Source organism: Emydura macquarii, unplaced genomic scaffold (assembly GCF_026122565.2).
Source record: "Emydura macquarii macquarii isolate MOO-44397 ecotype Brisbane River unplaced genomic scaffold, CSIRO-AGI_Emac_v2 contig_2417, whole genome shotgun sequence".
NCBI classification, from domain to species: Eukaryota; Metazoa; Chordata; order Testudines; family Chelidae; genus Emydura; species Emydura macquarii.
This window is the reverse complement of record NW_027132554.1, coordinates 2296592-2321279: the sequence shown is the minus strand read 5'-3', so window position 1 is coordinate 2321279 and position 24688 is coordinate 2296592. Positions and strand designations below refer to the sequence as shown.

The 24688-nt window shown below is 57.8% G+C and overlaps 1 protein-coding gene across 5 annotated transcripts in view; it reads left to right on the top strand.

Annotated features, from left to right (window-relative positions):
• The window catches only part of RGS3 (regulator of G protein signaling 3), a 193338-nt gene that overhangs the window by 31273 nt on the left and 137377 nt on the right, over positions 1–24688 (top strand). For 4 of the 5 annotated variants that reach the window (XM_067561509.1, XM_067561511.1, XM_067561510.1 and 1 more), the window contains 2 exons: positions 1651–1800; positions 22356–22406. In XM_067561509.1, the coding sequence (XP_067417610.1) occupies positions 1651–1800; positions 22356–22406 (201 nt within the window). Of the gene's footprint in view, positions 1–648; positions 732–1650; positions 1801–22355; positions 22407–24688 lie in introns of those variants that run through there. The other variant, XM_067561513.1, reaches the window with a different exon arrangement.

Genomic DNA, 24688 nt, shown 5'->3' with positions numbered 1-24688 from the left:
GCCCCTAGGTAGAAGCAGGTGTCTCGTGCTGTGGAGTTTGGTTACAGTAGCTTCCTTCTGTATTGGAGTCTCTCAAGCAAACCCTCCTGGTGATCACAGCAGCTGATGCTCTGCTGCTTCGTTTCCTTACGAAGCCTGGGAAGACACAGAGGTTGCTCCCAAGGTGAGCCTGGCCTGCCCGACATGGAGCCTGTGCTCAGTCCCCGGGGTCAGTAGCTTCCAGCTGGGGTCCCAACCTCAGTGAAGAGTGGTGCAGTAGGAGTCCCAGGGGGCTGCAGGAGTCAGGGCCCGATGTTCTTCCTCCTGGGAGTGCCTCTGTCCGGTCGGCTCTGGAGTGAAATGAGCTGCATGGAGGGCCCCCGGCGCCATGCTGCAGTCAGTGCATGGCCACATGGGATCAAGTGTGGTGGGGTGGGCGTGTGACTGTGTGAGGACACCCCAAGGGTTCACTCGGACCGAGGGCCCTGCACCTCACCCTCCGCAGGTCAGCAACCCCCTATTCCAGAAACGTGTGCCGGTGATAACGCAGGATAACGTACGTGTGTGTGTTCTGAGACATTGTGGGGACAGAGTGTGTGTGTGTGTGTGTGTGTGTGTGTGTGTGTGTGCAATTGGATTTCCTTTCTCAGTGGTTTATAACGAAGTTTACAAGTGAAGTATTGTGGTGACGGAGATGTAGGCTACATGAAATCAAAACTGGGCTCCAGAACGTCACTCTTATTTATGCCAAGGTTTGTACAAAGTCTGTGCGGGCCTGCAGACACCCACAAAACAAGGATTTTAACCAGGCGAGGTGCTCACTAACTGCGCACAAACCCAGAATTAGACAATAAAAGTTTTTTGACCAGCAGCCAAAGAATCTGAATGGCCCCTGAAATTCGTTCTGTGCTTTTAGCACAGTGTGCCCACACTGCTGCCTCGAGCGTTCTGACGGTGCCCTCTGCAGGGCATTGCTCTCGGGCGCCTGCTAAGCACACGCTTGTCCTGTGTCCGCAGCCGGGTGGATTGTTACATCACTAACGGCTGCTGTCTGATGTGGCCTATGTCTGCTCCCACGGAAGCCTGCTGACTCTGCTGGGAAAAGACAAGTCCCTACTGAGCACTGATGAAAATCCCACTGGAAGAATGGAAGGCGTAGCTTTCTGTTCTGGTGTTGATTGGGGCTAGGCTGGGTTTCTACATGAGCTCTGTGTCCCCTGGGGCATAGGGAATTATTCCGACTAGTGGGGAACGACTCCCTCTCTCTGCGGCTGAACTGGGTCTGAACCCAGGGAGAGGTCACAGGTTGGCTCCTTGCCATGGTTCACGGACGGAGCTGCTGCTAATCGCTGCTGTCTCACAGGCCGGGTGCATGCTCGCAGAGCGGCTCAGTGGGCAGTCATCTCCTTCCTGGCTCCTGGTCCAATGGCTGCAGGCTGATGGGCTTTAGTGGAGATTCCCATATTCAAGATGCATCCGAGGGGGGGAGTGTCTCTGCTCGATCCCAGTGGGTGAGAGCCGTGGCTGGTGTCTGGGGCAGAGCAGGGCTGGGCTGGGGGAATGAAGGGGTGGCGGGCGCTGCACAGCTTGGCATGCACCATGCGGCCACTTCCCTGGTTGTCCATGTGCTGAATGAGGCTGTTCTCAGCTGTGCCGTGTTCTCTTTGGCAGGGATGGATCGGAGTCTCTGGACCACGGAGCTGGCGTCTGTCCTGTCCCCTGAGGTGAAGGTTGCTGTAGTCCGATCCTTGCTGAGGAAGCAAAGAGGGGCGCCCGGGAGCAGGCGGAGGAAGATCAGCCATGCCAGAGTGAAAGGAAAGGGTAGGTGGCTGCGGGAGGTCTTTGAGCGGGTACTGAGCACTGCAGGGGCTGCCCTGGGTATGGCGCGGCGCTGTGCCCCTCTCCGTGGCTGTGCGGGGATGCTTGCTCTGTGGAAGGGGAGATCACTGAGCATGAAGCAGCGTGGGCAGAGCAGGGTGGTGGCTGTGCTGGCGGAGATCGATAGCGCCCATGCAGCTTGCAGAGCAGTGTCACGCAGCGGATGGGGCAAGCGTAACCCGGCCCCCTCTAAAAGGTGCTGTGCAATCATTCACTCCCCCCGAGCTGGCTAGTGTCCAGGCCAGCGGCTTTTCTCTCCTGTGGGATTTTGCTGGCACCCAGAGGGACCGCTGCCCCCAGCACTCCCCAGCCAGGGTGGCAGGGCAGTGCCTCTCTTCCCATCTGGAGGCGCCTCCTCCAGAGATGGGAGGGGAGTCCTTACTCCAGGCCTATTCGGTTGTTGCCAGCAAGGATTGCCTTATGGGATGGTGTTTCTGAGAGATGGGCACCAGCCCCATGGGGGCCCACCAAGGCGTCAGGTTGCAGATGGTGTCAGCTGTCACCCTCTACCAACCTGGGCTGGATCAGAGCCAGCGCCAGGGGCAGGCGGAGGATCCCATGAGCAGCCCCTGAGCTGGCTGTCCCCGATGAGCCCGTGCCTGCCCCGGGGCCTGTGTCAGGGTAAGCCTGGTGAGAGCCCAGGGCCTGGGCCAAAGCATGGATCCATATGATTAGGTTCCCAGAGGTGCAGTGGATCAGCGTGACTCCGCTGTGTCTCTGTGGGACACCCTTTCCATGTCTCCTGTAGCAGTGTGTGATGTAGTGCACTCAGAGGAATGTACTGGGGAATGCCCCTCAGATCAGTGGGGCAGCTGTGGGGCTGCACCAGAGCGTAGAGATTGGCCCTTGGCTGGTGGAGGCGTTAGTGGTTCAGTCCCTGAACTCCAAAGAGCGGAGGTGAAACGATTGGTCTCCTCTTGGGTCAGTTCCTAGCGGATGTACAAGCCCCTGGAAGACTCACAGAACAGAACCGTCGCTGCCTGGGGAGGGCTCCAGTGAACTTTGGCACTGGGCACTGCCAGTGGAGGGGCGGGCAGTGCGTGGGGAGTGCGCGGCTAACCTCCATCCTGCTGTGATGTCGCCATCTTGAAATTCAGCTCCGCGCCCCTGGGCTGACCTCCAGCCAAGGAGAGGGCAGAGAGGCGCCCGGGCCCAGAAGTGATGCGCTGGAGTTGGGGGTCAGGCCTCTGAGGGAAGCTGGTGTGACGGTGACTTGTCAATATTCCGGAAGTGTCTGGAGGCTGCATCGTGCTAGGCCCGGCCCCAAGAGCTTCCCTGCTGACTGGCCAGGGCTGCCAACGGGTGGGCCAGGCACAGCGGGAAGATGTGATTTGCCCAAGGTCACCCAGCAGGCTGTGGCAGAGGCAGAGACAGAATCTAGCTCCACTGATGCCCAGTGCATTTGCCTGGTCCCTTAGACCGTGCTGCCTGGCAGACGCTGTTGCCTCTCGGCACCTGATGTTTTAGAAATCAAAAGCTTTGTCCCCTAAAACTTGAGACAATAAATGTGTTTGATTAAACCAATGATCAGCATCCGCCCGCCCCAGTGTACGGCCAATGCAGAGCACCTCGGGAGGTGTCAGTATTTGCAAAATCCTGACGAGGGGAGTATAACAAGTAACATTCCCAGCAGCGTCTCCCCATAAACAGAGGGGAGCTTTCCTCCTTCTGCAGTAAACCAGAGACGAGTCCCTGTCACAGTTTGGGCCCCTCTGTGGGCTCTGGATGCACCGCCTTTGATGTAGTCCGGTGCTTATCCCGCACGCCCGGCTGGGGCTGTGACCTGGCAGCCGTCTGACCCCGAGCAGTGCTGGCTTTGCGGTAGGAACAGAGCGGTCGAGAAGGTGGATTTTAAAAGAACTGCCTCCAGCTGCGTACCTTGCCTAGTGTCCTGCCAGCCCCCGGCAGCCTAGGCAGGCCTGGCTTCTTCAGATGCCCTCAGAAGGGTCCTGGCTCTCGGCCTGGTTCCCCTGAACAGTTACTCCCCCGTCCCTTTTCATCCTGCCCCTGCAGAGCCGTCGTGTTCCTCCGTGTTCCCAGGCCGCTGCTCCGCCTGGTGCAGGGCAGCTTTGGGAGTTGGCTGGAGAGCAGGCGGCAGCATGAAAACTAGTAGCTCTGGCACTGCCCCTGGGGAACTCAGGGTTTGCTGAGAGGTGGCTTATCCGGAGCCATTCTTTCCCTTCCCAACAGCCCCCAGTAAACGAAACCAGTCTATTCCAACAGTAGCTGCCCACTCACCAGCCCCACAGACCGGGGTCGGCAGATAGTCCGGAGCAGCTCCCATCTGTCAGCTGCCAAAACCCCCTTTGGATTGTTTTGATGCAGGATCTGTGCATGCCCCGTGTGCCCAGCAGAGGGAGCGCTCGAGCAGAGCAGTGTGTCCCCCATGGGCGCGGGCCAAGCTGCAGCCCATGCCCGGGCAGGGAGGGATGGCTGGTGGGAAGTCGGGGCAGGAGGCAGGCGAGGGGTCTGCGACAGCAGTGTTCACTGGTGGAGGCCAGCTCCTGGGAGAGCACGGGCATGGTGGGTGGGCGATGGCAGGACAGCCACGCTGGGATCACTGGCTGCTTAGCAGGATTATTCCAGCAAATGTCATTTTCCTTGTGCTCCTAATGCTCGTAGCCACATTGACCATGAACTGAGGGCCAGGCTGGGGCTGCAGCTCCACACCCCTGAAATCAGCGCTGTCCCTTGCTGGGAGATGGCCTGGCGCAGAGATCCCAGAGCAGAGCCCACCCAGAGAGACTATGGAGAGGACCCCCCACCCTGATCCCTCTGCTCTCCCCACCCTGGCTTGTGCCCGGCTCTCAGCTCCCCTAGGGGACATGCTTCCTGTGGGATTTGTAGGTGCTGATTGCAGGTTTTGGCACAGACAGACACCTTGCTGCTGCCAGCCTTGGGCAGACGCTCAGGGGCTCTCTGGCTGGGTCTGCTACCGAGCAGGGGCCTGCAACTCTCCGGTCCCCCTGCTCCCTTGTGCTCTGTCTGTCTCCACCTGTCGTCTCTTGTCTGCTATACTGAAATTCGGAGCAGCTGGGACAGGCACCACTCTTGCTGTGTTTGTACGTGTGACCCGCCTGTCAGGCAGTGGCGGCAGGGTCACTGTCTAGGGATTCCTCTGAACAATACAAATCAGAACTGCCTCAGCCCCCCCATAATAATGGGGGGGGAACGAGCCACACCCCGGGCACCTCCAAGAGGCAATACTTCCCCCTTGCAGCACTGAATCTGTGTATAACTAAAGAAAACTTTGACTTAAATGAAAAAACACTGCGTTAATTTGGGCAAACACTGCAACAATGACTTCAAAGTACACAGACACAAAGTAACGTCCTGCCCCACAGTATCTCGGGCACTGCTCCCTGCCTCAGTTTCCCTCCTTGCAGTGCGAAGGTCTGGTGGACAGATGTCTCTTTAACACGCCAATCCCCTTTTCCTTTCACTGTACCCCACTCATGGCATGTTGCTCGAGGTCAGCAACATCCCCAGACCCCAGTGGTGCGAAGGGAGTGGGGGGGGGCGGTTAGTTTTCCGCCCCGAGGGGAGAGGGGGCTGAGTGATGCCTCTGCGGGTGTGTGTGGCTGCAGGTGCTGTCCCTGCCGCTGCCCACAGCTGCCACCATCCCTGCTCCCTGTCGCTGCGTGCGGAGGCTCCACACCCGAGCCCGGTTCCCAGGGGTTTCAGCGGTTAGAGGGATACTCCCTGCGCTGCCCTCACCACAACACTAGCTCCGTGCCAGCTCTAAAGCCCAGCAGAGCCGGCAGTCCAGCCGTCGCCATCACTCGCCGCTCGTCAGCTCTGTCTTTAAACAGCTGTGCCCCCCTGCTTTGACTTTCACTGCCCCCTCAGTGGGTGAGGTTCAGGTTGGGAGAACCCCTCGGCAGACAGGCAGGCAGCCGAGCAGTCGATAGGAAAGTGGCTCTTTACCCGAAACAGCCAAAGCCAAACACTGGCACAGAGGCGACACTGGGGCACCATCAACAGCTCCACCTCGCCTCTGCTCGGCAGGCGCATCCGGCTGCAGCTCAGCAAGGCCGTGGATGTGTCTGTACCAACAGGCTGCTCCTGAGTCTTTTCCCCAGTTCATCCCTAGATGGCAGCGGAGAGCCCATTCGGAGCACCTCACACACAGGACCCAGCACCCTGGGTGTGTAAATGACAGCTGGGCTGGAGTGCACGGATCTGCCTGACATGCCCTGAGCCAGGGGTTCCCAACTGTTTTGGCTTGAGGGCCACAGATATCATTGGTACATCCCTGAAGGGCCACCAGTCTCCACCAGCCGGCCCCCGCCCCACTGCAGCCAGATGGAAGTTGTTCAGCGAGGAGGCTGCCTCCCTCCTCACTGATCTCCCATCTCCTGGGCTGCAGCAGGGAAACCGCACACGTCCTCTAGCCCCATGCGCTCCACCTGGGACCCCAGGCAGTGGCTCCCTTCTGCAGGTTGGGAATCATGGCCCTGAACTCTCCTGGCCTCCCCAGACAGGCTCCACCCGCACAGCCCTCTGCTTCCTGCTGTAGCCCACAGCCTCATAACCCACTCTACACGGCTGAGCCACTGGGGGAGACAAAGCCTCCCTGTTGACCTGGTACCTGATGCCAGACACCGCGCTGGCCTAGGCTGGGCACAGCTGTTTTGACCATCAAGTCTTCTAAGCCCCTCTCTGAGCGGAGCCAGCTGACGCGGTGCAAAGTTGCTGGCACCCTGTCTACACTGCAGCCTCTCCTGGTGCTAGTCGGGGCGGAGCGCTGGCCCTGGTAACAACAGGGAGAAAATCGCTCACGCAGCCGCGGCCATCCCGGTAAATAAGAGGGAGCAGCTAAGGTTAAAAAGCATCACCGCCTTCCCCTTCTCCTGGCCGGGCCCATGGCAGGAAGTTGTTCTCAGCTGCCACTGCGGGCTGAGTTCAGTGTCCGGTAAGTTGACAGAGGAGGAAATGTCACGTCTGCTACGTGCCACCGTAGGTCGTGAGTGTAGGTGAGCAACTGACAGGAGTCCAGTTTCAGGACAGTGTGAGCTCATTCGCGGGACCCAGCGAAGTGAAAACAAATCAATCCCTTTCATGTAACCAAGAGCATTAGTTTCACCCTGTACCAAAACAGCCTCTTTCGGGAAGCTGTAGACAGTTAAAACAACACCTTTAACTAAACTCTGCATTCAGGAGCTAGCTCGTTAGCTATTGATACAGCTAGCTCGTTAGCAAGGTAAACAGCCCTGCCCCTCGGCCAGCCCTGTCCCTTCCGTGAGGCCCCTTCCCACCTGGCCCTGCCCCTTCCATGCCCTCCAGCCAGCACCAAGCCCCCCCAATTTCCCCCAACCCAACGTGGAGCAGAGCAGCCTGACCGGGCAAGCCACCCGCCACCCCCGGCTCCATATTTTGCAGGACATCGCATAGTCGTTGTGGGATGTGGGACAAAGGATCCAATTGCGGGACTGTCCCGAGATTTGCGGGACGGTTGGTCACCCGACGTGAGTGAGAAATGGCAGCCGGCAGCCCTGTCTGGAGGCTGAGGCTGGACCATGCTTGTTACAATGGCCTATTTTACATTACAGCCAGTAGCTCAACCGGCCACTCCCCTCTTCGTCCTCTCTCCTCGCATGGCCCCCCGGAACAGAGGAAATGCAAACCATCCTCAGTCAACCCTTCCGCCAGCAGCCACCAGACTGGGCTCTCCTGACACCAACCAACACCACTGGTGTCTGGGATCAGTACACGCCCTCCCGGGTGTCTTGAGTAGGCAAAACTGCCCTGCCTACAAGCCTGGCGTCTGTGTATGAAGCCAGGAAAACGTCCTGGGGGAAAAGGGAGCACGGCATCCACTTGGGAAAACACAGCACCAATTTATCTTTCTGAAAGAGCCGTGAACCCCTCCCCCACGGGAACGTGGCTGGCGCCTTGCCAGACTCTGCCCACGGAGTACACTGCTCCCCGTCCCAGGTGCTGCTCGCGGGAGGGGCGGCAAATGCTCCCAGTGGGACGCTGCAGCAGCTCTCTGGCCTGCAGGTGTTTGGCTGCCCTGCAGGGGGGCTGCACCTGCCCACGGGCCTGGCTTTGCTCCTTGGGTTTGGGTCCTTCTTGACTGGGGACAGAAAAGAAGTGGCGGCGTCTCCTGCTGTCCAGCGTCGGCTGAGCTCTCCTGCCGTCGCATGCACGGTCCTGTCGCTGGCGTGCACAGGCCTCGGGTGGCGAGCCGGGAGAGCCACGCTCCTGTCGCGCAGGTACAGTGCAGACTTGACTCCGCGCGCTGCCTGACTCTAGCCCGGCTCAGCCCCGGCCTGGCCAGGCGCACGGGCTGAGGCTGTGTTGTACCAGTGTTACCAGGGGCCAGTGCCCCCCACTGTGGAACTGAGTCCTCCTCCTCCGCTGAGGGTGGCTGCCAGAGCTCCGGTGGGCCAGGGGCACGTCTCTGCCAAACCAGCTTGGTGCTTAGCGAACGGCCACCGCACACAGGTTTTTGTACCGCCGCTCAGAGACCACCTGGCAGGTGGACACCTGGGCTGTCCCTCTCAGGTGGGGCCTCTGACCGCTGGACATCTCCACAGCATCCTGCCCTGTATCCCTGGCCCAGCCGTGCTCCCTGGCGGAGATCGTTCGGTCCAATGCGTAGCAGGTGCTGCGCCCTCCACGGCTTGCGGTGCACAATTGCGTGGCCAATTCTGGTTGGTCATGGGCGTCTTTCTGTCCCCGGCTTTGCTGAGGACGTGGGTTCCGGTGCCAAAGGGGAGCTGGCAGTGTTGCGTCCTGGGCGTAGATTCAGGTGCTCACGTTCGGAACCTGGCTGTGGGGGCTGCACCAGCTGCTGCAGGCCAGCACCTGACTCTGGCATTTAGTGAAAATCCAAAAAGAACACGCCGAGGATTCTCTTTGTACAGTATTTGCCCAGCTCCCTGTACAACAGCGAGCTCTGCCTCGACCGCACCCGCGAGAGCAGTGATCACACACCTGTCCACGAGATGGCCTAAAAAGCATGACAGATCGCACACCGCAATTGGCAACTTACACAAAGCAGGGTGTGTGTATACAGCAAGAGAGCCGGGGAATAGCAGAGTGTCTTTGTATGCGTGTATCAGAGTGTCTATCTGTGTGTGTATCGGTGCCTTTGTTTGTGTATCAGAGTGTCAGTGTCGGTGTGAGAGTATATTTGTGTGTATGAGTATCAGTGTGTGTGTGTATCAGTGTATATCTGTGTGTGTGCATCAGAGTGTCAGTGTATCTATCTGTGTGTGTTTGTGTATGAGTGTCAATGTGTGTGTATCAGTGTGTGTGTATATTTCTCTGTGTATCAGAGTGTGTATCTATATATGTGTCTGTGTGTGTATCAGTGTCAGTGTGTGTGTATCAGTGTGTATCTCTCTCTCTCTATATCAGTGTCTGTGTGTGTGTATCAGAGTGGCTGTGTGTGTATGTCAGTGTGTGTGTGCATATCAGTGTCAGTGTGTGTGTCTATCAGAGTGGCTGTGTGTGTGTGTGTGTGTCAGAGTGGCTGTGTGTGTACATCAGTGTGTCTGTGTATATTTCTCTGTATAAGTGTCAGTGTGTGTGTCTGTGTGTATCAGTGTGTGTATCTCTCTCTCTCTGTATATCAGTGTCAGTGTCTCTGTGTGTGTGTGTCTATCAGAGTGGCTGTGTGTGTGTGTGTGTGTGTCAGAGTGGCTGTGTGTGTATCAGAGTGGCTGTGTGTGTTTGTGTGTGTATCAGAGTGGCTGTGTGTGTATCAGAGTGGCTGTGTGTGTGTCTGTGTGTATGTATCTATCAGAGTGTCTGTGTGTGTGTGTCTGTGTGTGTATCAGTGTCTGTGTGTGTGTGTCTGTGTGTGTATCTCTCTCTGTATATCAGTGTCAGTGTCTCTGTGTGTGTGTGTCTATAGAGTGGCTGTGTGTGTATCAGAGTGGCTGTGTGTGTGTGTGTGTGTGTATCAGAGTGTGTGTGTGTGTGTCAGAGTGGCTGTGTGTGTGTGTCAGTGTGTATCAGAGTGGCTGTGTGTGTGTGTGTGTGTGTGTCAGTATCAGAATGTCTGTGTGTGTGTGTGTCTGTGTGTGTGTGTATCAGAATGGCTGTGTGTGTGTCAGTGTGTATCAGAGTGGCTGTGTGTGTGTGTGTCTTTGTGTGTGTATCGGAGTGGCTGTGTGTGTGTGTGTGTCAGTGTGTATCAGAGTGGCTCTGTGTGTGTGTGTGTCAGAGTGGCTGTGTGTGGCCAGGGCCTTGTTTGTTCAGGCAGGTGTGGATCCCATTCAAATCGGGCTGGGCCAATGGGCTGCCGGAGCCCTTTGTGCTATTCAAAGGCGGGCGGTTGGAAGCCAGGCTCTGGTGCAGGCCGCGCTGCCCATGTTAAACGGCTCCGGCTCTGCAGGCTCCTGCCAGGCCCGGCGGCCCTGAGTGCTCTGCTGGCCGGGCAGCCATGGAGCGCAGCAACGGCCGCAGCGTCTCGCTCTGCGCTGGCCGGGCTGACCCTCTGGACTCTTCCTTCTACCTCACGACCTTCGGTGAGTGGGGAGCCGGGGGCAGTACAGGGCCTGTGGCCGTGGGCCTGACTCCCAGGAGGCAGTGGGTCTGGGCTCCGGGCCGTGCCCGGCTCGGACAGGTGGCTGGCCTGCAGACTCGTGCCAGGGAAACGTGTGGCAGCTCCCCGGGTGCGGATCGAACCCGTCCCGCGCTGCCTGAGCCTGCTGGGCAGCCATCCTTCCTCTGCCTCGCTGGGCCGGGATACGCGCCCGCGAGATCTGGTGACCTGCGCCTTAGCAATCAGCCCTGAGCACCACGGGCCGCCGGCTCGTTTTACTCTGGTATCCCGGTCCTGCCTCGGCCGGGACGGTGAGGGCAAAATGAGGCCCCAGCTGCTACGCTCTGGGGACGGAGGCCCCTGGCTGTGGTCTGCAGGGGTCTCTTGTGCAGACGGAGCTCCTGGAGCCGGGCCTGTCACACACCGTGTGTGGAAGAGTCCCCCGGGTGAAGGAGGCAGTCTGGAAATCGGTAGTGACAGCAGCGCAGGCCTCCTGCCCGCTTTGCTCCCTGCTCACCTGCTCTATCAGCTGAGCTGCATTTCGATCATGCACTTTTCCTCAGGGTTGGAAACATCCCGTCACTGGTGGCTGCACATCCCTGGTGTTGGGGGAAGGCCCGGCACTGCTGCAGCTTCTGGATGGAGGTTAGGAAATGTGCCCCTCTCCCCTCCCGCATTGATTTATAACTGGGTTCCCGCGTCTCTTCAGCCGTGCGTGATGCTTTGTCACCATGCTGCCCTTTGCTTTGGTCAGAGTAGTGCTACTGGGCTAGGGGGCTGCACGCAGCTGTGACACACTTGTGTTGTGCGTAACGACTGGCGCTGGCGTGACGGGCTAATGGAGCGGGGACGGGGATGGAGCGTGCTGGCCGCTAGCACGCCGCGCGGTCGGGAGCTGGTGAAGCTTGTCTTCTGGTGGAGTCGCGGGCCAGGCTGCGGTGCGGGACAGGAAGGGTCTGGCAGTGTGCGGTGGATGAGGACGGAGGAGCAGAAAGTTTCTGCCTGAGGCGCTGGTTTTCCTGCAGCACCGGCTTGTCTGGGCACCTCTGCGGTGCGTCTCCAGGTGTCAGATGGCTGGGTCCCTTTGACACACACCTGAGCTCTGCGCTCCCGGGGTCTCTACTGCCTCAACAGCCGCCGGGGAAGGAGTTTTGCTCCTCCAGACAAATCTCTGGTGTAACCAAGGAGCCGCTTATCAGCGCACGTCAGGCAGTGCTTCCAACGCTGGGGGTTATCCGGGGACCGAGGGTTTTCAGCACTGTGTGGGCCAGGGAAGCAGTGACTGAGGGGAGAGGCTAGACGTCCTCCTGTCATACAGATGGCAGGTTGGTCTGGGACCCGTTCAGCTGCATGTAGCGACCCTGCAGCTCCCGATGTGCAGCGGCGTCCCTGTCTCTCTCTCATGTTCGCTCGGGTCTGGATCGGGGCCGTACGGCTCTTGGTTCAAGTGTCCTGTGCCACTGCTGCGGTTCCAGGGGAGCTGGGCGGGGCCCACTCTGCTGTGGCACTTCTGCCCTTGCTAAATGGAGTTCCCTCGGCGTGGGTAGGCTGGAAACTAAAGATCCTTCTGGGAAAGAATTGCCCAGAGCCGCGGCGCCCTGCTCAGCATTTCCCCTGGGGTCCGAGGTACCTAATGGCTGAGCCATGCGCTTACCCAGTCAGTGTGCTGCCCGGGTGCCGCTTTGGGAAGGGCCTTGTGACGCAGGCTGGCCTGGCTTCGAGCTCTTGCCACCAGGGTGCGTGTGATGTCCTCTGCCCAGCGCCTAGCCTCCACCAGAAGTACACACACCAAGTAATGTTGTCTGTGTCCCTCTGCCTCCAGCCAGCACCTCCATCTTGCTGGACCTCCGGTCGGCCATGCCCCGGTTTTGGCCAGCCCCGGGGTAGCTGGTGACTCTGGGCAAAGCCCACTGAACTCATGGGAACAATTGCCGGTGACTTCCAAGGGGCTTGGCTCAGGGCCCCTGTGGCTAGTGGAGGCTGGGAGCGAAGGAGAGGGCTGTGCACCCCCTGGGCTATCCTGTGATCGACTGAACGGAATCCCAGCCTGCGCGTGTGGAGCGCTGCAGGAGGAGATCACGGTCCCCAAAGGCCAGTGTTCAGCCCGGCCAGAGACGCTGCCGGGTGGGTGGCTGGAGCCGTACCAAACACGGCGCGCGCTGAGTCAGCACTGGCCTTCCGCAAGGCAGCGAGGGTCGAAATGTCAGAGCCGCTGAGCGCGTGCATCTCCTGGGGGCCTTGGGTGGAGCTGCTCAGCACGTCTGGAAATCAGGGCCCAGGTAACTGCACAAAGCAGCAGGTTGTCACCGTCAGTCCCTAGGCTTCAGTCCCTGCCGTCCGACAGTGCCAGCAGGAGCCGGGCAGCCGTTGGCTGGAGAGAGGACGGCTTCTTCCTGGAGGGACTTGTGATGGAGACAGGGCGGGTGTGAAAAAAGCGTGCATGCCCGCATGCATGTGGCGCATGTGCACGCATGTGCGTGTGTGTTTGTGACAAGCCTGACGCTGATCTGGGTTCCACGGGGCCTTGTGGACTCATCGGTACCAAGGGAGGTTGTTTTCCACGTTCCTCCGTGCTGCTAGACCTCAGCGTTGGCGTTTACTGAGGCACTTTCCTTTTCTCTTCAAAGCGGCAAGGTCTGACTTACAGTTCTTCTTACTCATCTCTAAGGCCCACTGCAGTAACTCGTCTAATAATAAGAGCTACAAGGCCGCTGGGAAGCCGGCAGGGAATAGCACCTCTTACCCGACGGCATGGCCCTCCCTGGTGCCCAGCGTCTGTAACATCACAGCCACTTTCCGTCCCACACCGATGCTGGGCCAGGCACAGTCAGGCAGGGCTGGGGCGTGGCTGTGCTCTGCCCATATGCCTGGAATTGCCCCCGGGGAGACCCAAGCACTCAAACATCGTGAGTCAGACCCTCAAAATCATGAGATTTGCTTAAAAACATAAGACTTGAAAAATGGTAAGTTTGGGCCCTTTTTTGTTGGCCTCCTGTGCTCGGAGCCTTTAGGTTGCACCCTATCCAGCTTTCCTCCTCAGCCCGGAGGCCAGAAACGGCCTCTTCTTAAAGGAAAGCTGAAATTCTCACTTCCTCACTGGACTCCAGCAGCTGGGACTTGAAGAACAGAGGCCTGTGATAGAACTGCGAGTTGCGGTGCCAGCCAGAAGTCTTAGCTCATTCCGTGCAGGGCAGCCTCGCCTCCCCAGTTGAGCAGAGCCCAAGAGGTGTAATGGCAGAGCTACCGGAGAAGAAAGACGAGTGTGTGTGTGGTGAGATCCCTGCTGCCATGTGCCCTGTGTGAGACAGTGGCTGGAATATGCCCAGCTCACAGCTCCTGTGTACAGGTGACCTGGGGGGTGAGAGGGGAAATCAGGCTCGTGGCCATTTTTGGTGGATACAGAAGGCCTTAAAAAGGGTCTTTCTGGAGGAAAGCCTGGATTGTCCCGGCTGACTTGGGTGTTGGAGGCTCCTTGGCTGACTCGGACGAACGAGCGGCAGGGGAGCTCTCCAGACCTGAACTGACTGGAGGGGCGGGCGGGATCCTTCACCCACAGACCTCTGCTCCCAAGGGTTTTAGTGAAACAGGCACTACAAATGGGACCAAAACCCAGGGCTGGATGTGTCTGAATAGCAACCGTTGCCCCTGGCTCTCTCACTGCCTTCCTCACGGAGCTAAAACTGCCCCTGCCTTGTCTGCACCAGGAGTTTAACAGAGACTGTTCGCTCCTGCTCATGGGTTCCCCCTTTTCTCCTAGTGGAGACGCAGCCTCTTTGGGTCTCACTTACTGCTTCTCCGTTGTGTAAGCTGGAAATCTCCAGGACAAGGCCCGCGTTTCTCCAATGCCGCCCTCAGCCATCCTCTTCGTCTGGGGAAACTCGGCAAAGCCAGCCCCTTGGGCCTGGAGGCTTAGAAGTTGGTGGAGTGTTTGGCGTTCGTTGGGAGTAGGGAGAAGCGGGTGAGCTCGGGGCAGGACAGGACAGCGTGTCTGAGAGAAAGCCGAGCGTCGCAGCTGGCCCCGTAGTGCCCCGGGGCTGCGGTTTGTTTATTTAACTCATCCCAGTGGTGTACCAAGGGTCTCCAGGGGCCAAGCCTACATTTGCGTCCCCCCTCCCCCAGGCCTCACGCCCCCCTCACCCTGTGCAGGGCAGGAGGGATCCTGGCCCTGCCTCCCAACTGCCCCAGGGAGTGGGGGTCTGTACCTGCCGGGGGGAGGGCGGTTTGAGGCGTGGGGCAAATGCAGGCTTGGCTCCGCCGCCCCCTGCCCCGCACTTACCTGCCATGCAGCGCCCGCCTTTCCCTCTGCAGCCCCGCAGCCCGGCCGGCTTGGACAGGGGCATCCTCACCCCCCGGCCTGGGTAGTGGGGCTGGGCCGGCCCTTCACGACATGCCAGGGGACGGGGTGCTGAGGGTCACCCCTGAGAGCCTCCTGCACCCCCCACCTGTTGCAAAGAGCCGGCTCAGCATCCCCCCCGCACTCCCCATCGGTACGCCACTGACTCATCCCTCCCCGGTGTCTGTCCCAAACACAGTCCGTCGTTGCACGTCTCTCCGGCTGTCGTTACTGTCAGCTCCTGTGTTATGTGCACTTAGGAGCCTAGGCCCGGACCCAGACCCCAGCGTGCTCAGTGCTGGACAGACACAGAGCACTGCTGTCAGCCCCTCGCAGGTAGCTATGGAGAGGCAGGGGCAGGTCTGTTTCCAGCCGGCTTTAGGAGCCAGCAAGTCGTCTGTTTTGTACAGGAAGGTGGGGTTTCCATACTGGGCAAGTCTGCTCATCCAGAATCCTCTCTCTCTCCACCAGAGGTTCAGAGAGAGGTCAGAAGACCCCATAAAGTTCAGTGCTTTTGCTGGATTGTTTTTTCCTCCTCCTCCCATCTTTTTGTAAGCATTTGTACAGCACCTAGCGCAAAGGGCCCCTAATTCATGGACTGCTGGAGCTACTGCAGTGCACAGAATTAAACAATCCTGCGCCTCGCTGCTCAGTTACCCTGAACAGTGTCCAGTCAGGACGCTCCTTTGGTCTGATTTATACTGGTCATAAAACCCACTCAATTATTTTACCCCCTCGCCCGCCGCGGCCGCAGCCTTGTGTCCTGCTTCTGCTGTTCACGTTTCCTTCGTCTCGGCCCGCTGTGTTGTTTAGGGAGTGCAACCTGCTGCCTCGCCAGACCAGGGCTCCCCAGCCACGCCCAGCGCAGAGTCCCTCATTGCTCTTCCTCGCCCCTCCTCAAATAACCCCAGCGCAAGAGCTCTCTGTCTCCTCGCCGGGCCCGTTCATTAGCAGGCTGACTCCGGGCCATACTTGGCTGGATCCGCTCATGTTGCTTTCACAGCACAGCTATTGTCAGATGTTAGTAGTGGGGTGGTGAGATGGTTCCCACGGCTTTGGGAATCGGAAGCTGGCCAGAGGGTTAAAGTCCTGGCCCCAAATGCTGGGTGTGTGCTGGGATCTTGTTAAACTTTGAGGGCCAAATTCTCCATTGGTGCAAATTGTCATAGACATCAGTGGAGCTGCACTGACTTACACCAGCTGAGGGTGAAATGACCCCCCACCCCCTTGTTACCTGGGCGGAGCTGGGAGCTGGCTGTAGCTAAGGACACGTCAGGACTTTACAGCCAAGCTGGAAATCTGGGCTTCTTCAAACTGTTGAGGATCTCCAGAAATACCTCCCGGGAATGTGACTAGCACGGCTGGGGTGGGCGGATCTCGCCCCTGCTTTCTCTGCCCCCAATGGCAACCAGTGGAGGACCAGCCCTGGACTCCCAGGCCGGGGGTGGGTGTGTGAACAGGACCGGCGTCACTCTCCCTTGGCAGCACAAGCTAAGTTCAGTAGCTCATCCGTGAATAGCTGGCGCTTGGGGCCAGTCACTAGATCCTTCCGGGGGCAGTTCACCATGGTCGCTGGCCAAAGATTTTGGGAACCCTTTGATCAAATGGTGCCAGATTTGCAATGCAAACTGTGCCCCACACCCTGCGCTGGGACGCCAGTTTTCCCCTCGGTCTGACGGTGTCTCTGCATTGTAGAGAGGTTTGAAGAGGTGGCTCTGACGGGAATTGCTGCTGCAACCGTAACTCTAGGACTACACGTGGTCGCTTCCGATCACCCTGCTTCCGATCACCCACCTGCCCTGGTTCTTAGCTGGCGCCCAGCACTGGGCTGTCTGAATGGCTTCCGAGCCTATGCCGGCTGCGCCTTCCCTGGTGTTCTCGTGGCCCAGCCGGGCGGAGGAAGTGGGGCTGTGTTTTGCTTTGCAGGCAAGAGCTCGCTGGCTCTCCTCCCCGGCGGGATCCAAGGGCCGGCTGCCAAGGATGCTCTGTCTGTTGCACGTGTAGGGCTCAGCCTTGGGCTGACGGCTCCTTCCCTCGCTGCTGCGGAGGCTGTGGTCACGCTGGGTGGGCAGCTCCCTCTGGTTCCCTGAGCAACACGGTTTCAGTCTCCGTAGCCAGGCCTCCAGAGTGACGGGAACCGCCCCAGGTGACCATATGGCCAAGTCCTGCTCCCACAGCAGGGGCGCAATCGTCTTGGCATCTCCGTGCCCGCAGCTGTTGTCGGGGTGCTGTGATGATGGGGATTTCTTCCCAGGGCTTCCCTCACCCGCTGCCGTAACGGAGCAGCTGATCTCAGCCAGGCCTGGGAGAGCTGGCAGGGTGCTGCAGCGCTGCCTGCTTCACTCTCTCACCTAGTGGCTGCGTATGCCCGGGGAGGAGCTGGGTCCCTGTGGGGACTCAGGTGAGCTTCAGGGCTGGAGACACAGGTAGCCCTGTCACGACTCTGAGCGGGGCCTTAGTGGGACGATGGACCGGTCACGGGGCAGCCCTGCCGTGTGTCTGCAACGGGCAGCAGCGTTTCATCCGGCTTCTGCCAGCAGCTGACTGGCAGGGCAGCCCCTGGAGAGCTGTGTCCTGGCCTGGGTGCCATGGCAATGGCTAGGTCTCTGTCTCAGCAAAGCTAACCTGGGGCTGTCTCAGGGGGCCCAGCCCCCTCTGCGTTCTGGTGGTGGCTAGCCAGGAGGGGGGAGAGGCCAGGCTTTTTGCCCTCTGCTGCTCTGTCCCTGTGCTTGGAGAAGGGACAGGCTGGACAATGAGAGGGGCCCTCGTCCCACTGTTTGCCACGGCTTGGAGATGTTTGCGGGGTGCCTGGCGCGAGGGGGCTGCCGGTTCCATCTCCTTCTCCCTCGGAACAGCTTCCGGATCTCGATGTGTGCACCGGCCCTGCTAGGCTGGGCTCCGGCCTCCCTGCGGGGCATGTCAGTGCCTGGACTCCGGGCCTGGAGCCTGTGGATCTGGCCTGCTTCCGCCAGGGCCCAGAAGTGACTATTGGTCTGAACCCTTCCATCCCCCCCACTCAGCGCATTACCGGGACTTTTTGTTCCTGGCTGCATGCCTGCCTGCAGGAACCCAGCATGGCTCCCCGATCCCAGGGCCAGCACTAGGACATGTCAGGGGTCAGAGAGGAGCAGCGTACAGGGCCTAGTCTGCCCTGGCAGCTCAGAGCAGCCCGGCGCTTGAACTCCAGGTGTTTACTTCCCTCCGTGTATCAAATGTTCAGCTAAGTCATTTGAGCCAGCTATCTTCCCTCTGGGCCTGCTAAACCCTGCCTAGCCAGTCACCAAGTCGCTGCTCAGTCCACACAAGGCCTCAGACCCCTTGTCATCTTAGGAAATGCACAGTCAGGCTAACTCCGTGCAGCCAGGGACAAGTCACGTGTCACAGCTGTGGCTAACCCTAGGGTTCCAGGAACATGGCGGTCTCTGTCTACACTGACGGCAAAGTCACATTTATCACCCTGTTAGTTAACATGACTCCTCAAAGCGGTGTTCTACCACCACCTAATTCTATAGTGAAGACAAGAGAGGAAGCTCCTGCAGGACAGATGGCCAGTGTTTTGCTATGGAAACCTGAGGAAAACAAAAGGTAAATTGCTAAAAAGTGTGTTTCTACCAGAAGGCGCAAGCGCTGTCCGTGCCCACCTGCTGAGCTGCATGGCAGCGTTAATAGTAGCGGGCTCTCCCCCTGCAGTAGACCTCAGCACACTCCGCACGGGGAAATCAGCATCGTCCCTGCTGCTTTACAGATGATGAAGCAACGTGCACAAGGGTCTCCCATGAGTTCGGTGGCAGAAGAACCCAGGTCTCTGGACTCCTCGGGCAATGTCCTAATCACAGCACCGCAGTGCCTCCCATTTTATACCGGAGAGACTAATTTCTTTGAAGTTATGGGATGAGAAGCCCTTAAAAACCAGACTCTAGTCTGCTCTGCTCGGACAATAAAAGCCCCGTGGCAGTTTATGTAATATTAGCACTATGTGCTTATGTTTTTGGTCAAAATATCCCATCGCGCCATTGTTATGCAGCGAGCTGTGCAATGAGCTCTGCCCCAGAGGTGGCTGCATTTGCGGGTGCTGCATGTTTAACATTGGTGAAGAGCTTTGGGCGGTCTTTGGGCTGAAAGGGGATGGGCAAATGTGGGATATTATTAGATCTGAAATATATGGCCTTGGTGGCTGCTCATCAGATTTGCTGGATGTTTGCCAATTCGTCAATGAAAACCAAACCATAGAGCAAATAATTAGTTTAAATCTGAGATTAAATCAAACTGTTGTCTCCTAGTTTGGTGTTTCAAAAATGGATTTTTTAAAAGGTCAGGTTATACTCTTAGCTGCCCACAGGGAGGCAATGGCTCTCGGATTACACCACCATGCGGCTAATTCTGTCCTGCTGTAGATCAGGCGAGCCACTTTCTTTATGCACTGGTTTCGTGTGCTTTGCTTTAGCCCTGGGCAGTGTGTCCTGGCTGGTTCATTTGTTACTGGTAAAGATACCTTTAAAAATCATTGCTGGGTTTTATCTGCAGTGATCTTCCCACCTCCGTGTCTTAAACACGTACCGCTGCACGAGGCGTGCCTCAGGCTGTTATTCCTGCTACGGTTCTCCAGCTGCATCTGGAGCAGGTCCAATAACGCCAGCTTATCCCTGGGCAAACCACGTTATGAGCAACAGCCTTTGAAATTAGAGACAAAACAGGCCCTCAGGCTAATCTTCAAGACTCTCGTGGGACGCGAGGGGCAATGTGTACAGTATTGTACCATTAGCCCCAGGCGGGCCCAGCCATGATCAGTTGTGCTGGTACTATCCATACCTCTAGCCAGAGACAGTCCCTGTTTCCCCATGTCTGCTGATTGCCAGAGCAGTGCTCTGGCCACTAGGACACACTGCCTCCCTGCCTTCACACTTCCAGGAGCATGCACTACGTGGATAGTTATACGCAGCACTTCCCCAGCCTGTTACACTGTCTGGCCCCGCCCCTGCCCCTCACAGCCCGCTGGTGGGAGGTTGGCACTACCCCGGTTTTGTGGATGGGGAAAGTTTGGCAGAGGGGCGAAGGGATCTTTGAAGGCAGCCCAGCGGGAGGGTGTGAGCGCTGGCAGGCGGGCTGGTGTATTAATTGAGTTGGAATATTTGGGCCAGAGGTGTGACCCACTCACCGACCAGCATTAACCAAGGCCCAGGGCTCAGCACGCAGAGACCTCAGCCTGCTTCGTGCCATGGCAAACGCCAGGAAGGGCCTATCGAAACGAAGGAGAACAGGGAAAGCATTTGAAATGTAAGGTGTCGAGTCAGGCTTTCATTTGAAGCACGTCCCTGGTTCTCTGTCCTTCGAGCTGCAGAATGTTTTCAGAAGGAAACCGCCTGGTTTGACAGTCTACACAGCAAAGACAGACCCACGGCCCTGAGCCTCCGAGCTCTCCTCAAAGCCTCGTGCTCATGCGATGGGGATAAAATCAGCGGTGTGGACATTCCTGCTCTGGCTGGAGCTCAGGCTCTGAAACTCGGTGGGACATTCCCCAGGATACGGTCTGGACTGATGGACAGCTGCGTCCCCTCCATTCTCCCACCTTGGGTGCTTGTTACCTGGCTTTGCTGTGGCAGCAGCCACTCCTGGTCTGCCCACATACAGCCTCCAGCGTGTAAATCACTCGTAGTTATGCTGTGTGAGTGCTCTAGCTAGCCAGCCAGGAATTCTGTTACAGAGCGACACCAGCATTTTCCCAGTCCCAGAGTGATCCCAGGATGTGCGTCTTGTACTGCCCAGCACCCCCTGGATAATACGAGCTCATAGAAAGTCCGTCATTTTATTAATAGAAAAGGATATGCACAAATCTTACTGTCTCCAATGAAGTTTCCCAAACGCTTCACTCCAAACACACTGGTTTAGATCAAACAATAAAAGTTTATTAACTACAGAGGGATGGGTTTGTAAGTCATTACAAGTAATGGGGCATAAAAGTCAGAATTGGCTATGAAGAAATGAAAGGTGCAATGCAAACTAACACCTGCTTTAACAAGCAAAGGGAATTTGAAGCAAAAAGGTTTCTCTCCCTCCATGCTCAAAAGCAGTCTGGCTGGATTCCTTCAGCCAGGACTCTCCCCCCATTCAGCGATGATTCTTTTGTCTTACCAATGTTATTGATGCCATGAGTAGAGGTGAGGGGAGAGAAGTAATCTGGGGAGTGTGTTCCCCTTTCTTACAGCATTTTCCTTCTTTGAGAATCATCTGCAGCTGGGGTTCAGGTGACAGCCAGTCTGTTTACACAGGCACTCCCAGCTGTGCCATTGCCAAGTTGTAAATTTCTTGCTCACACCCTTCTTCCTGGGAAAGATTGGTTGATTAGCCGGCTGATAGTTCATTTGATTATGCTGACACCTGACTGAGGTGTTGGCTAGCATTTGTCTCTGGAGAACTGGTTTGAAGCTGTTTCCCTAGACTTGGAACATGTCTTATGCAGTAGAATTTTATAACTGTACATACAGTGTTGCCACACATATTTTACCAGGTCAGTGATGCTCAGCAGGTTATGAGTTTTCAGATGCTACCTCACAAAGCCTATTTTGCACAAAATGTATCATCGTCTTGTAAAAATGGCGAACGACGGGGGCAGACTGTCACAGGAGGGGCTCGGAGCCTGGGCTCCTGCCTTAGTGGGAACATCTGTAGTGTTGTTTTTAGCCCCGCAGCCTTGAAGTCAGCTGACCCGGGCTCTGAGACTTGGTGCCGTGGGTTTCTCTTTGCAGTGTAGACGTACCCTTACATGGTATTAAAGACAGTAATAACTGCCCTTTGGGGGGAAAGAGAAGTTAGTTAAGACGGGCTGGAGCTGGTCTTGTTACAGTCCAATCCTGTTCATGCCAAGTGGTGTTTGAGCTGGGGGAGGCGGTGATGTTGTGTGGGTCCCTCTCTCTGGTCAGGATCGGGATGACGAACGCCCCGGGATCCCAGGAGATGGGGGGAGGCAGTCATGATGGTGAAGCTAGCTCTGATAGCCAGTTTTTCTCCAAAAGTCTCTTTCTTCCAGGTCTCCAAAGGGAGCAATGGGCGGAATAGCCTGTCTCCTTATTATTTTGTCCACCAGTTCGGCCTAGTTTCTGATACATCAGTTTTGGTTCCACATTGGTATTTGGTCCCACACTGCTGCTGTTTACCAGGCGTGATCTCAGCACAGCCCTTGGAGTTTTATCCCAGGCCTTTTTGTTTGGACTAATTCAGCCTTTCTGGCTGCCTCTCATACCTTTTCCTGCCATGATTTGTTGGGACCTGGTTACTGGGATGATTTCTGACCTTTCACTGACTTTTCCAGCTGAATTCCCAGTAGAGTGCTGAGGCCCAGTGGTTACACCAGGGTTCAGAAGTCTCCACGGCCATACATCTCTCAGCCTTACGAACAAATCCCTTCTAGGAGCTAGGTTTTCCCAGCCCTTCCCCACTGCCACAGGCCCTGGGGAGCATCTCACTGAGCAGCAGCCTTGCAAATGCTGTCCGAGTAGGGGAGGGAGGTTTAGTGGCTGGGAGAAGCTGGCAGGAGGGCAGAGCCATGAGCACTGGGGGCTCCCTCCGTGCCCCGCTGGGCTGGCTCTTGGGGCACAACTGGCCGTGAATCTCTGCTGACCAGCTCCGCACCGGCCTCTCATCTGCTCTTTTCTCCTGTTGTTTCCCCAGGTCAGCTGAAGCTGTCCATCGACATACAGGACAGGCTCCTCGTACTGCACAGTAAGTATGCTCAGTAGCACGGCGCTGGGGGGGCATGGCAGGATCTGGGCCACGTCACCAGGAGATCAGGGGGCAGCCCAGGAGAAGGTCACTTGGCCTGATGCCTGCTCTCCCGTTCTGTCCAAGAGCAGAGTCTGCTCCCAGCGTCTCCAGAGAGGCTGGCTGAGCAGTCGGGTTCGACCTGGAGCTGCTAAAGCAGAAGGAGCCATCGGCCTTGCCTGGGGCCCGCCCGCCACGCTCGAGGGGAGCAGAGCCACGTGGCGTGTTTGCAAAGGGTGGGCGGCTCAGCGCGGTCTCACCTGCGGGGATCCGTAACAACTCCGGTGCCGCCCCCCCTGCCCAGGGAAAGGGAGAGCAGGGCTGGGCTCTGCCTTCTGGGACCCTGCTCCAGCCAGGTCTCGGAACAAACCCAGGCAGGCGCTCCTGCCCCCCAAGCCTCACTCCTCCTGGGGTTTCCTGGAGCGAGTCCCCGGCATTGCCCCGATTCAGGCATCGCAGCACGTCCGGCCCGCTCTGCGTCACCATGGGCCGCCCCGAGCCGGGAGCAGGCACAGAACAACTTTCCAGTAACGACGCCTCTGCAAACACGTCAGTGAGTGGCCCTCGGCTGGCTCCTGAGCGCAGGGTGGGAGTGGAGTGTGTCTCCCCACCCCATTCATCGAGCCTGGTTTTACAGCGTACCACCTCGTTTCCCCGTCGCTTTGATACGCGGCGCTGCATCTCTCAAGCTCTCTGGGGCCTGAAGGTGGGGCTGGTTGCTGTCCTCGCTGTGCCGCTGCTGCTGCGTGGGGAGCAGCTCCGGGGCTTTCACTCGACCGCGCAGCGTCCGGGCTCTTCAGTCTCACAGGGCAGCGAGGACACGCTTGTTGCACCCCAGCCCTCCTGCGCGGGGGCACGGATCCCAGGAGGGGTGGGGCGCCCTTGAGGCCCCGTGAGCTGGCTTTGCTGGGGTTGATTTCCCGCGGTGCCTGGCAATATGGCTAGGCAGTACAGGAGCCTGCAGTGCCCAGGGTGTGATAACGGGGCTCTTGTAAACCCTGGCGCCCAGGGCAGGCTGCTCTGCTGGGCAAAGCGCCCTGGCCAGACTGACAGAGAAGTTTAGGCCCCTCCGGTGATGGACTGAAGTCCCAGAGGAGTCGGACACCTTGACTTTCAACGGGAGGGAAGTGCCTCACCTGCGTGGGCACTTTGGAAATCCCAACGGGGGCCGACCTGCATGTTTAGATGCCCAATTACCTTAGTAAACAGGGTCCCATCAAATGAAATGCCCAGCGACATCCGCAGCGCACCCCCCGTCCCCAGCGGCAGAGCTGGGAGAGTGTAAGTCTCTGCAGTGATCTTCGCTCCCCTGGCCCGCGTGTCCCGGACTTACCACTCGATGCATTTTCAGACGTAAACAGCCGTACGTAAAGCCTCCCGTTACCCTGGGAGCAGCGGCTCCCCGCCAGCGCATGTTGCTGTCGAACCTTCCCGGTGGCCTGCAGAAAGCTGGGCTTGTGTCTTCCACGCGTCGTTCTGCGGCGCAAAGAAGGACAGAGAGACTTGTCACAGCTGTTTACCTAGCAATGGCAGGAATGTCCGGCCTGGCTTTCGCTGGTTGCACTGGAGGTCTCATTGGAGGTCTCAGATATGTCTCCTGGGAACGTTCTTGCTCCTGACGTGAAGGGGCAGGAGCGTTGGGTCCTCAGCACAGAGGTCTTTCCGCCCAGCTATTTTTAGGTGTTTAAAAAAGACCAACAGAAAGCAGACTCTTAAACAAATCGGTATGAAAATGAATGTGAATGGATCGGGTGTCGCTCTGCTGGCATCCAGCTATCAGCTCTTCCATTGCCCATAGGCTCCTAGAGTTCACAGCCGGAAGAGTCCATTAGATCAGCCAGCCTGATCTCCTGTACACCAGAGGTCACTGCATTTCCCTGTTCCCCCTCTACTGAGCCAACAGGGGAGACGAGCGGGAGCGTCTTATCTGGCTCCCAACGCTTTTGAGCACTGCTGCAGGCAAGAGGCTCCGTGTGGCTCATAAGGAGCCAAAAGGTCCCGTTTTTGCCCAATGTATCTCCTTTGCCGGCTGCATTTCCTCACCCTTCGGGGCCGGGACTCTGCTCCCCGCGTGTGTGCTGCGTCTAACGTTTGCATTTCATTTCGGAAGAGCCGAGGAGAAGAGGTGCTGGGGCAGGGAAAGGAACCGGAGACTCAAACCTTCTTCCCTTCTGTGATGACATGAATGCGATGCTCATTCCCCTCGGATGATAACAGCAGGTCTTACGCAGTGGCCTTTGGCT